Source organism: Carassius auratus, chromosome 49, assembly GCF_003368295.1.
Source record: "Carassius auratus strain Wakin chromosome 49, ASM336829v1, whole genome shotgun sequence".
Classification (NCBI taxonomy): domain Eukaryota; kingdom Metazoa; phylum Chordata; class Actinopteri; order Cypriniformes; family Cyprinidae; genus Carassius; species Carassius auratus.
In genome coordinates this window covers 2,115,779-2,129,396 of record NC_039291.1, presented here as the reverse complement: position 1 = coordinate 2,129,396, position 13,618 = coordinate 2,115,779, and the positions used below count along the sequence as shown (strand labels likewise).

Sequence of the window (13,618 nt, the reverse complement as noted above, 5' to 3'; positions counted from 1 at the left end):
TTCATTACAAATATCTGAATCATGCAAACCAATGTATGAACTAGATCAACTGATTTACTTAAAAGATCTGAATCATTAAGTTTTGAGGACTGAATAAAGCTAAAATATTCAAAATTATTAAAGACCAGTTTTGAGAACTGGATAACCTGATAAATTACAATTAATTGCAAACCAGTGTATGAATTAGATCAACTGATTCCCTTAAAAATCTGAATCATTCAGATTGTTTTTGAGAACATAAAGCAATTTAACTGAAAAGATCCGAATCCTTCAGAACATTATTCCAAATGAAAATGACAAAATCATTCAACAAATTAGAATTATTAAGATTAGTTTTGTGAACTTGACCAACCGATTCATTACAAAGATCAGAATTATTACACAGTTAAATGTTATTTTGGCCTGACCAATCCCCTTTAATTTCTTCAAAACGGTGAATTCCTTCATTTAATCTAAGCAGAACTAAAAAAGCACTGCATCTGCTGATGATATTCATCTTCAAATATGAAATATTTTGTTGTTGCTCAGACACAATTAATTTCCAGTGAGTAGATATTCCCTATTGACACCGCATATGGTATATATACATATACAGATGACAACAAAAGCATAGAGAGTAAAGCGATGACAGGTACAAGAGAATTGATGGATGTGACATGGAACAGGGCATGCTGTATATGTGCATTCAAAAGATATTGTTTATTTTTTGGAATGTCTTTGAGGTGTCTTCGGCAATGCTGCTGCAAGCTGATAAGCTCAAAACAACAAGCTTCTGACGATCGCAGTCGAAACATACTTTACTGGCTTTGCGCTGAATGGATCATTAGCACCCTATGAAGACATTCTCACTCTCTTAAATATGCCTGCCGTCACAATAAACCAGCTGTTTTGAAGCAGCAGCTCAGTCTATTGTATGTGGCTTAATATCTATTTTATCTTCTCATTTGCTGTGTTTTCCTATTTTATTCCACAATATGTTATTATACTGGCTCAAGCTTCTTACAACAATATAATGCTTATTCATTTCAGATCGAAAGAAGTGCACAAGAAATGTGTGGCATGTTTTCAGTAATTAAAAGATATCACCGGTAATAATCATAAAAATATTAAATATAAAAATATGCGTTAATACAAATCAATCTAGATGAAGATTATTAAAATACCATTTTCTTTTGTTTAAAGTTGCTAATATTACTTAATTAAATGGACAGTTCACAAAAAATACAATATTTTAGAGAAGGCTGGTATCAAATCAGTTGCAGGTAGCCATTAACTTCCAGTGTATCCCAACTTCCATAACGTAAATGCAATATATTAACCTACATTTTTGCTTTTTGCAAAATAACATGGGATGACAAAAAAAAAATAAAAAAAAATAAAATAAAATAAATAAATATATATATATATATATATATATATATATATATATATATATATATATATATATATATATATATATATATATATATATATATATATATATATATATATATATATATATATATAATAATAATTATTATTATTATTAGCAGTAATCTACACCACAAATGCTACTAATAGTGTTTCATTTGAATTAAAACTGGAATATTCCTTTAACAAAAGACAAACACGGTCTCAAAATTACAGATTTTTCCAAATGTAAAGGCACCAAAGGTATCAGAATAGTCATACACTATAATCCTGGTCTAATTTCAGTGTTTACCACGCAAAGCTATCATATAGCTTCAAAAATCTTCTCTGGATATAGCACACAAAGGGCACTATTTTAACGATCTGAAACGCAAGTGTCAAAGCGCGAAGCGCAAGTAACTTTGTGGGCGGGTCTCGGCGCTGTTGCTATTTTCCCGGCGGGATAAATGGCTCTTGCGCCCGGCGCAAATCTAAAATGGGTTGGTCTGAAGTAGCTTCATTATTCATAGGTGTGGTTTGGGCGTAACGTGAAATAAACCAATCAGAACTTCATCCAACATTCCCTTTAAAAGCAGGTGCGCAAGTTCCATTATGGATTGCTATTATTATGGCGTATTTACCAGGCGCACGCCAGGAGCGGTTCACAGCCGAGGAGACTGATGTTCTTGTAAGAGCAGTGAAAGACAGAGAAGTTGTGTTGTATGGGGATGGGAGAAACCCACCCAAAATAGCGTCGGTTAAACAGGCGTGGGAGGAAATAGCCACAATTGTTTCATCGATTTTTTTTCCTGGTTCTTGACGGACAAACCAATTTGTCAGATGTCCTTATATACATATATGACCTCAAACATGTCTGATCCTTAATTACTACAATTAGCCTCAATAATTTGTAAGCTAGATTTATGCCTATTTTTTCACATCTTCGTGGCACACCACAATGATTTCCGTCATCTCAAGTGTTAATATTTTTTTAGTATAACAATTTATGATTTGCAAAAATAACTGTTGCATCTGTGTAGATTACATGAGCAAAGTGTATGCGCGTTGTGCACGCTATACACTATGGTCAAGCATGCGCCCTTAAAATAGCATAATGAACAACACGCAACGCACCACTGATTTTAGACTAGGTTTTTTCTGGTCAGTGGCGCAATTGTTTAATGGAACAGCAAAATAGCACCAGGGATTGTTTGCGCCGGAACACGTCTCCTTTTTTGCGCTGAACCGCCCAGGGAGCGCAAGTTCATTCACTAGTTTAGCGACGTGCTTCTGTGGAGGGAAAAGCGCGCTTTGCGCGGGTGCAAAATAGGAATGACACATGCGTCGGTGCACAAAGTCAATTGCGCTGGGTGCAAGATAGGGCCCAAAGTCACATAAACTATTTTTTTGTGCTTTCTCTTTGGAGCTTAACAACTAGAAATAATTTTTACGTATCAAATTAACCAAATAGAAGTGTTTGGAATGCCATTAGAGTGAGTAAATAACGGCAGAATTTTCATTTTTAAATAAACAAATGCACCAGTATGTGTTAAGTCCCGTTACTTAGTTTGGCGCTTGGAGAGTCTGAGACTCAGTGTTATTTTTAGGTCGTAGAACAAAAAGGGACCCAAACAACAGAAAACAATTGTAAACCACTCTGGAGGGGAGAGAAGTATCCAATTTAGAGGCCTATAGATGAATCTGGCCTGTCAGACACTGACAAAAGGTGATGGATTAGGAGTTAAGTCCTCTGTAAGCACTTTGGCAAGCGGGACTCCTGAGGCCTGCTTCAAGTCCAGCAGTTCTGAGAAAGAACATGTGCAATGACACCAGAACCTTGACATCACCAGATCCATCTCCATCTCTGTCCTCCGAGTCAATCGTGATGGGAGCCAAAATAGGGTTCTCACCTGTCACGACGACCCTCCGTGAGCCGGTACAGATGATTGGCACCTCCGTCTGCACATGCTCGGATCTTGGCTGAAATGGCAGAAAAGAAACAGGCAGGTGCTTAGATGAATCCTTGATCGGCTTCATTACAACTCAGATCTGGATATAAAAATGAGGGAAGAGATAAATATCATTGAAATCACATTATACGGCTATACGTTTGAAGCCATTTCGGAGCCCATCTCGGTAACTGCTGACATGCCGAAATGAAAACAAATAGATTATTCTAGATCATGGCCAGGCTGACAGTAATGGCTCCCCTGTGCCTTTCGAGAAAACACTAATCATTTCAGGATGAAGGTCAGTGTGTCCTGTCAGGATCATCATCGATTCTGATGAGCATAGTGAGCCTTGTCATTTCCAAGGTAAGGCCGATGTTAAGCTAAATCCAGTTTAACAGGCCACTGGTTTTGACGAGGGATATGCCAGTCAAATCTACATAAGAAATCTTGATCGACACTGTGTGTAATACTACATGTACTATATAAAAAAATCTAAAAGAAATGTTCATATATACATAAGACAGAGAAAGAGAGAGAGAGAGAGAGAGAGAGAGAGAGAGAGAGAAAGAGAGAGATGTAGATGAATAACATGCATGCATTAATTATAATGCATGAAAATTTGCATGAGGCATTATGGTAACCTTTATGAATGCTATGTAAACAACAGGCTTCAAGTAAAATGTTACCTGAGATTCGGTGTAAGTTTTTTAATTAAGTGAAGGCTGACAAATATGGTAAAGATGTCACAGCATATGCTCAGTTGGAAGAGTACAAAAAAATAACATCTAAAAGTGACATTAAAATGATAATCCTGCCGACTTTGAAGTCTTGACATGAGAAGAAGTTCAGAGGAAGTGCTCTTGACTTTTTGCAGCTCAACTAACGCACACAGATGTGGGATTCACTCTCTAGACAATACACAGATGTAACAAACAGGAATTTAAAACACTGAGCATTTTCACCGAATACATTAGTTATTTTAAACCAGGTGCTTTGAGAGTGACATCTTTTTTCTTCCTTTGAAGACTTTCCTTCCTCCATTTATCAAGTAGCTTGGTTAGAAGACTGCAATCCCATTATTTAAAACCACAAAAACCCAACGGTACTGCATTTATAAACAAACAGAGGTGACTTTGTTTGTTCAAACACATTCCATGACAAAAGAGAGGGAATATTTTCACGGCCACATGAAACAAAGATGATTTTCTGGAATTTTCAAAGATGTTATGCCTATGAGAGTGAGGAATCGTCACAAAGATGACGTCAAGATGAATGTAATCTTGTCAGCACAGTTGGTTTATGGACAAGCGTCAAGGGAATAGCATTGCATCATATGCCTCATGAATAATGGAATGCGTTTGGAAGACACTGCTGCGATCCTAATGGACCCGATGGCTTTGGGCTTACTGTTAAAAAGAACTTATTTCAGATGAAAGTACGAGGAGGATCAAGGAAAACATCTTAAACAGTTAAACACCTGTACAGAATAATTGTCACCCCCTTTTCTCTGAAGGGTGACACAGGAGGGGGTGGAAACATTCACTTTCAACTTACACAGCACCCTCAAGAAATGAAAAAGTTTCTGCACTCTTGAAAACATGATAATACACTTTATGACTCTGGATGACGTATACAAAAAAAAAGAAAAAAAAAGACAGTTTTGTTGCTCTTGTTGTTTGTTTTAAGACTTCTAAACAATGCTTTAGACAAGATTCTAGACTAACTTAGAGTCGACCTATTGGGTGTTATTTATCAGAGTACAGGCTATTCTGTGGTCAATGACTGATTGATATAAGCTACTGAGAGTCTAAACAAAATCAGCAGGACATTAACAACACATTGTAAAGAAAAAAAAAGGGCTGATAATCAATCAAAGAAAGATCAATCAATCACAAGAAGCACACCCAAATGAACAACATACTATTGTAACAAGACATTGAAAGTACTTTTTTGCAGTTAAAAGTATGATTTTTTTTTATAATTCATCATAGCAAATTAATACTTTAAACTGAAAGTTGAAAGCCAAAGAAAAAAAATCTAATATTTACCATCCATCCATGAGAAAAGACAAATTCCCTACACAAATGTATTTGTTTGTAGTATAATATATGTATTATAAAATACTAAATCTAATATACATTGCAAATATTTTAAGAAAAAACTGGCCAGTATTTTGTACATATTGTACATATTGGTTTATTTATTAAAATAATCATTCCAAATTACCGTGTTAAATCTGCTCCTCATATGCTTAGACTATTTAGAAGAGTGTTTGTTAGTGTAAAATTATCAGCTTTTTACAAATATTTATTCAAAAAGCAATAAAACACTTTATTTTATTTTATTTTCAATGGTGCGGTACACGTCTTTCAGTATTGACTGAGATATGAGATACTTTCAAAGACACGAGTAAACCGTACAATCATTTGCTCTTTAGTTCTGATGAAATAACGTCTCATGATGATGCATCCAGGCCAGTAATTCATTAGTTCCCAGACAACTCAATTGGTCTGGCAAAGACATCATCATTTGTTCATAGGGTGATTACACTGGCGTTTTCAATGCAGTCTCGGGAGGTGAATCAAAGAAGCTTTTCTGTAAAGATCCCATCAAAGTAAACAGCATGCTACATCTCTAACTGGAAAACAGGGCGTAATTGAGTGCAGCCGAGGACTCCAGCTAGGAGCAACACTTAAAAGCACTGGGCTGAATGCAAATGACTCATTATTTTGACACCAGGCAAATATATTAATATGAAGTCTTCAATAAAATGGAGACTTAACCACATGCTGTGCAAAATAGGCAATAGTATACTATTCATGAATCTTGAGAATCGACGGCACTTAAACTGCTTTCAGTTCTAAATGTGCTGAGAATATCTAAAAAGTAGGTTCAAATACAGCTGCAAGATCATGTGATCTTGAAGTGAAGAAGCATCGCCTTTGGCTTTCTTCTCGCTGTTAATGAACAACAATTTAGTGAAAGTTTGAAATAGTTTGGTAAAGTTGAAGATGTTTGTCACTGTGCAATTGCTAGCATGTTTCATAATGTTGTTAGCTTGTTTTATAATGTTTTAGCACATTAATAATTTAACATGTTGCTAACACATTTTGGCACACTGTATGTTTAATTATAGCTGCAAGATCATGTGCTTTGCTTTGACCAAGATATTCACTGCGTCTGAAATCAAATACTTCCCTACTATATAGCAGGCTAGTAATTTTGGGTGCGCCAGTTATCATCTTGTTTTATTAAGTTGCTAACATGTTTTGTTTTAGCACATCACTAGCATGTTTTATAATGAAACTAACATGTCTTAACATACTGATAGCATGCTGCTAAAGCTGTTAGGATATTCCCAGCTGCAAGATCATGTGTTTATTTTTTCCAAAGACTTATGAATCACCACCTTCATTAGCTGGCTGTTAATGAATAACAATTCAGTGAGTCATGACAATAAAAATTAATTGAACTATACTGAAAGGCTTTACAAAAGAGTTTGCGGTAAACAATCCACCATTCTCACTTGTGGTGAGGCAGCATTACAACGGCCGGAGATGCTGGAGGGGTAAATCATTGGTGAATGCTCTTTCACTGAAGCCCTGGTGCGGGACAGATAACCTTGTAAATAAACACTTCATAATCCACCAGCAGTGCTTCCTCTTCCTGTCATGAACTTTTGCTACTCGGCTGGTGTTTTATGGAGGACAAATATTGATGAGGCAGACTTTGCTGTCGCTGATTTAATGTCTTTTGGCAGTGGAAGTGAAGTGAAGCCTGTGGCCTCTGTAAATCAAAGAGGGACGAGTGGTCAATGAGCAAAATGGAAGGTTAGTTCACCTTTTAAGATGGTTTCTTTATCCACAAGAGAGAGAGAGAGAGAGAGAGAGAGAGAGAGAGAGAGAGAGAGAGAGAATGGGTGCAAATCTACTTTAGGTCTACAACTTTTCTTATTTCCTTTAGAGGAGGAAGTTTGGGCAGAATACATTTTTTAAAAAACAGCCAGTAAGCATTTTTCATGGCCATAAGTTTGCTACTTGCAGTTAACCGCCGGTTGTAATATTTCTCATTTTAGAGAGGATCTGATTGGAAAAAAATCTATGTTTAAATAATCAATATTTTTTTGTCCATTTTACTGGAAGAGCAAAACTGGCATTTTAAAAACAACGCATACACTACCGTTTAAAAGTTTGGGGTTGCTTACAAAGAAATCTCTGTTCATCAAGGCCGCATTTATCTGATCAAAACACAGTAAAAACAGGAATATTGTGAAATATTACAAACTGTTTTCTATTTCAATATTTTTTTTAAATGTTATGTATTCCTGTAATAGTAAAGCTGAATTTTCAGCAGCCAATACTCCGGTTTTCATTGTTAGATGATCTTTCAGAAATCATAATTATATGCTGATTTGGAGCTGAATAATTATTTCTTATTATAATTATCAATTTTGTAAACAGTTAAAGTGTTGCATAATATTTTTGTGGAAACTGTGAGACATTTTTTCAAGATTCTCTAATGAAAAGTAAAAAAAAAAAAAAAATTGTATATATATATATATATATATATATATATATATATATATATATATATATATTTATATATATATATATATATATATATATATATATATATATATTATATATATATATATATATATATATAAATTACTTTGGTCCATTTTCCACTAAATAACAATGTTTAAGGGAAGGGTTAGGGTTCACACTTTTCAATACAGAGGGAGGGATAATTACTCCACATACCACAATATTCAGAAGAAAGAAATGGTATAAAGAAAGAAATGGTATACTATAGTGTATCGGATTTCTGTGGCAATGTTAATTCTACAATACATCAAGCTTTTATCACAGCAAGACATTTGAAGCATTTCCTTCAATTAACATCATTAGAGAAGGTTACATACAGCTTACAGGAGGCTTCCATAAATCTGATTTGGTTTTCAAATTCAATCTTGAAGACTGATTGTCCACGGTCATATTGCAGGTAAAGAATTCAATTTTTGACAGTGTAGTCATTGTCAGATGTGATGAATATCACTGATGATGCCAGCAGAATGCCAAGAGACTTTCTTATACAACACTGTGTAAGCATGGACGTTTTGCCTCTGCTCATGTCTTATTGCCACAGTGCTATACTAATGAGGTGCACGAGACAACGTAAGTGACATTTTACACACCAAGTCATATCCTAAACCGCTGACTCGTAAACTCATTCACTACAAAGTGAATGCCACAGTTTGTTATATGAGGAAAGACTTACTGTAAAATGATGTGATCTAGAGGGTATACAGTTCCCATAAAAAGTAAAAATTTTTAAAATAAAATCAGACTAAGATGCTATGCAAAAATTTGATCTAAATAAGATTGATGTGGTTTTCGACTGGCTTGTAAACTTTTTAACTGTTCACACTTAAAAAATATATATAATAAGAATTGGGTTGGACACATTTTATACTCAGTTACAATTTTTATAACTGTTTCACAGTATTTAGTTTGTTTAAAAAATTAAGTGTTTGCAGTTGAAACTTAAAATTAAGTGTTTGCAGTTTTCACTACTAATCACACAACTGAAATCAGAAAGCAGCAAACTTTAAGTTAGTTTTGAAAAGCATCCAAAAACGTGTTGGTATCTACAAAGTGTTATCTTTGATCATCCAGTCCTACAGAGCACTGGTGGTGCCACCGGCCCATAGGACTGTACTTCTGAGGCTCACTGGAGGAGGGGTGGAGCGCCCTGCCCCGGTCCCTCAAGGAAGACCATCTGGATATGTTCACCCTGCTCCCAGCAACACATTCATCGCCCACCTGCTCTGCCTCCAGAGCAAAACCACATGAAAATTACACAGCATCTCTGATGCAAGGGCAGAGGAGTTAAACTAACAAGAGTTTTTAAATGAGATCAACTCAGGAAACCAACAAAAGCTAGTGCAATATAATTGACAAAAACTCTCGCATGCATAAAAACTAAGTGGCAACCATCAGAAGAGAGTCTACATTAAACAACAGGAAAGATGTATAAAAGAAACAAAAAGGCATTTTCTTAACTTATTGCACTGCTGAAAAGGCTTCAATAGCCCTAAAAACGAAATAAACTATTGGGCAATCAAATTAATGCACAAATGTAGTCCAATTAATTATGAAAACATAGTGAAATGGTAAAGTTAATGCAATTGATCATGCCCCCAAACCTTTTGAAGAAGAAAAAAAAAATTACTAATCTGCTTCACCAATGTAAGGAATTATAATAATATAATTTTGGTCTGTGAAATTCTCAACTAAAGATAATAGTCTAGATGGAAATAGGGGTCCATGCGCACCCCCCGGCTTTTTTTATGCAAACTGATTTTTTTAAATCCTTAAAGTGTCTATTTTCATAACCTGGCAAGTCGGTGCATCCCAATTGTCATACATGCATTGTGTATCTTAGTATTTTTTTGATATATATTTCGAATTTTATTAATACTTATTAAAAAATAATAATAATAATAATAACTTAAGCTATGAACACAAACAAAAAAACAAAAGTATGTTGTGTACAAGGTATGTCATCATATACAGCATATACTATATACAAATACAGACAAGGATCAAATCATTGACCAATGTGATATTCATCACAAAATCAATACCTTTACTCCACAGCACATGGAAGTACTGCTCATCTACCAGCTGATTTAGGATAATCAAGCAAATCCTTTGTTTTCCTGGTGTAAGAACAGAAGAAACACACAGAAAGTAAACATTAAAAGGGCAGCTAGATTTCAACAGCGTCCTGTGGTTACAATGAACTCTCAGTCCTTTCATTTACAGTGTGAAACTGAAAACAACAACAACAACAACAACAACAACAACAACAAAAAAAAAACCTGTAATATTTGGTTTAATCTGGTGAGATACAGTTCTAAGTAGAAGCAGCTAATAAAACAGCAAGAGTAATACATGTAAAAATAGAGCCTAATGCCCATTGTAAACCAATTCTGATGGTTTAAAGATGACATAAAGAACAACTGATAGATGTATTTTATGTGCAGCAATGTAAAGCAAAGTGTAATAATGAAACAATTTCAGCTATACACATTAACATTAAATGTAAAAGATCACTTTCTTTCTTTGTAACCAATTCTAAATAAATTATACTCAGTAAAGAACATAAAAAAATTTAATTCAGCAAATACTATGCATAAGCTACAATAATATATAAACAATTAATTTTGTTAAAAAAACATATTTACTCAAATAAATGAATGAGAGAAAAAATACCAGTAATGAGACATACAGTATGGTTCTTAAATGTTATGAAAGCTTTTATTTTTGAGCAAAATAGAATATTGTTGGAGACTAAGGGATGTAATGGTATGAAAATTTCTTGTCACTATTATAGTGACCAAAATGATCACGGTTATCAGTATTATCACGGTATTGTTAAAATGTGCTGTAGATGTTAAAAAAGTACAGACACAAATCACTTTACCAAGTTTTATTTTTAAATATCAACAAAAAAAAAAAAAAAAACTTTTTGTTTGCATAATCACTAAAACAATAACATTACCAATGATGTTCGGATTTTAAATGACAGCTTGACAGTTTAATAGCATGTTGAAATATCTAATATAAATGTTCAAATAAAGCTTTGAAAAAGTTTAATGAAAAGGTAAACCTCTATACATTTCAGCCTTTAAATAAAGAAAAATATTTAAGTAGAAATCTGATAAAAAAAATTATTATATGTATTTTATCTGCTCCATAAATAATTTTAGATAACTTATCTGAATTGTTTTAATGTGTAGAATCCACATAAACTTGCTTTTCCATCAACTGGTCAAAATTTACAGAATGACATGTAAATTCGGTTTGTTTTTAGCCAGACAGGAATATAAATATAAGTATCTGTAAATCTGAATTAGAGCGGTTTTCCATAACCTCCTTGGACAAAAATCTACTCTGCATGCTGTGCGCACGAGAGACTGTTACTTAAAAATGTGCTTTATGCTGGACAGTATTTATGTATCGCAAGTTGTTCAAATCGCGGTAATATATCACAGTTTTAAAGATAATTAAAAGATGAAACAGTAATACTAAACCATGACAAATTTTATAATAATTTATGGTCAGACCGGTAATCGTTACATCCCTACGACTAACCTTAATGTTATCATTTACATTTTTTTTTATATAGTAAGAAAAAGTAGTATCTCCCACTAGTGCACCAAAGCTCAATGTAAGCATGTGTGCTTAACCGTAGGCTACTTTGTTACATACTGATCCAGCTACATGGTCTGAAACACTCTGTGGGAGAAAATGAAATGCATTCACTAATTTTGTGTTTTTATTATTTCAAGATAATGTTCTGTAAGGCATCTCAGCACTCCAAACAGTCCCAAATGCATGGGTTCACACATTTAATTGCAACACATTTCAGAGCCAAGCTGCTCACACATTTGGACAACATCCCAAAATCTCCTCATGGCTAAATGCTGGCAGCATTAAGAACATACAGCATCATTAATGCATGTTTTTTAGTGTACACCATAAAAAAAAGGATTAAAGGTACAGGTTGTAGGACCTGCCAAGAGAGGGCGCACTATCAAAACAATAACAATCGTGTGGTTTGATGACACTAAGGAGGAGCGTGGAATGATGAGATTTGTTGTCTTCTACCCAACCGCTGACGGCCATCAATCAGACGGAAAGATAAATCATGGATTTAACGCGAGTTCAACGATTTGCGTGAGTAAATTACATACAAAGTCAATGCAAAGACGCGATCAGATGATGGATCAGACGCGTTTTGTCCATGACACTGTTGTCATGTGGTTTCTACGTCAGTAAAGGCGGTAACAAAGGGTAACTAATGTCATTGACAGGCGACTGCACTGCCCCGTGTCACTGTTTAGATCACAAAAAAAATACCCTAAAACTTAAACTAATTAAACTGAATATAGAAAAATGAACGCCGATTCAAAATATTTACCAGAATGAGATTTACTGCCAAATGTTTACACGCACAAGGAAATCATCTCATTGACAGAAGCAGCTTTTTATATATTTTAATAATAAACAAAATAAATACTATAATAGTACATAAATAATACTGCACTGCAGTCTTTATATTTCCAAAATTGTATTCGAGTGAGGATGGGTTCGAAAGAAGGCATTTTAAGAATTTTTAAAGAATTAATATATATTTTAATGTCTGGATAAACAGCATGATTTGCGGTTTGTGATTAAGACACAGATTTTGCATTGAAATACAGTGCAAAAGACGTACAGCCATTTAGTGGTATACCCATGAACCTTTACCAACTTACCAGTGAACATTTGCAGGGAAGTTAAGACCAGGACAAAGGTTGATGTTAGTCATTGAGAATGCATTCGTTACTATAATGGGGGTGACGACTGTTATCCATCTCTGCAGAAAAATTAACTTGACTGGGGTCATTAGCTAATTGTCAAATTGCTTCTACCATCCTGGTAAAAAAAAATAAAAAATACAACAACAACTACAGCCAGCATTTCCTGACCTTTGAAACAAAGTGGTGTATTAATCTGACTGGTTTTAACAGCTCTCATCCCCCTAACACCCCCACACACACTATTTCTTAAGTAAACAGTGATGTTTTAAGTTAATATATTAATAGAACAAATAATATATGTAGAGATCTAATAAAAATGCACATAGAAACCCACATTGTGTGATAAAATATTAGGCATCATCAATATGCCCATGTTTGTGCAGTCTCATCTGTGCAAATAGAGTAAATGATTAAAAATTAATAATTACACCTGAATAAGCACTGTGGAGATGCATAAGAAATACAAATGATGGAGGTAAATCTTATTCTTAGCCATTGTGAATAAAAAAAGCTCACTGAAAATAAAAAAGATTTACATTCCAATTCAGTTAGAATGCATAAGACATAGCACGTGTCACAACTATGAACAGGCAAAATGGCCAATTTAAAGCATTTGAATTGTAACTGTAATTGCAACTGTAACTATTATATATTTATTAACTATGTTTATGTTCTAAGGGTCAAAGTGTAAACACATGCATGGGCAAGAATAAATACATAGACTTTTACATGAGTTTTAAAATGAATAAATACCTGAAGGCAAAAGGCAATCTAATGGAGCGAATTCATCCATGTTCGTGTTTATAACAAGCTGGATTCATCAACTGTAGGAGAAAAAGAAAAACATACTATTTTAAGAGACAACAACAACAACAAAAAAAGCTTTGAGTGAGTGAATATCTTT

The 13,618-nt window shown here is 34.2% G+C and overlaps 1 protein-coding gene across 4 annotated transcripts in view; it reads right to left on the bottom strand.

The window, feature by feature from the left end:
• LOC113066024 (thiamin pyrophosphokinase 1) overlaps window positions 1-13,618 on the bottom strand; it is a 60,700-nt gene that overhangs the window by 36,685 nt on the left and 10,397 nt on the right. For 2 of the 4 annotated variants that reach the window (XM_026237589.1, XM_026237588.1), the window contains exons 2-4: window positions 13,468-13,538; window positions 9,991-10,065; window positions 3,300-3,369 (exon numbers count right to left, since the gene is read on the bottom strand). In XM_026237589.1, the coding sequence (XP_026093374.1) occupies window positions 3,300-3,369; window positions 9,991-10,065; window positions 13,468-13,507 (185 nt within the window). In that variant the 5' untranslated portion in view covers window positions 13,508-13,538. The remainder of the gene's footprint in view (window positions 1-3,299; window positions 3,370-9,990; window positions 10,066-13,467; window positions 13,539-13,618) is intronic. The other 2 variants (XM_026237591.1, XM_026237592.1) reach the window with 1 other exon arrangement.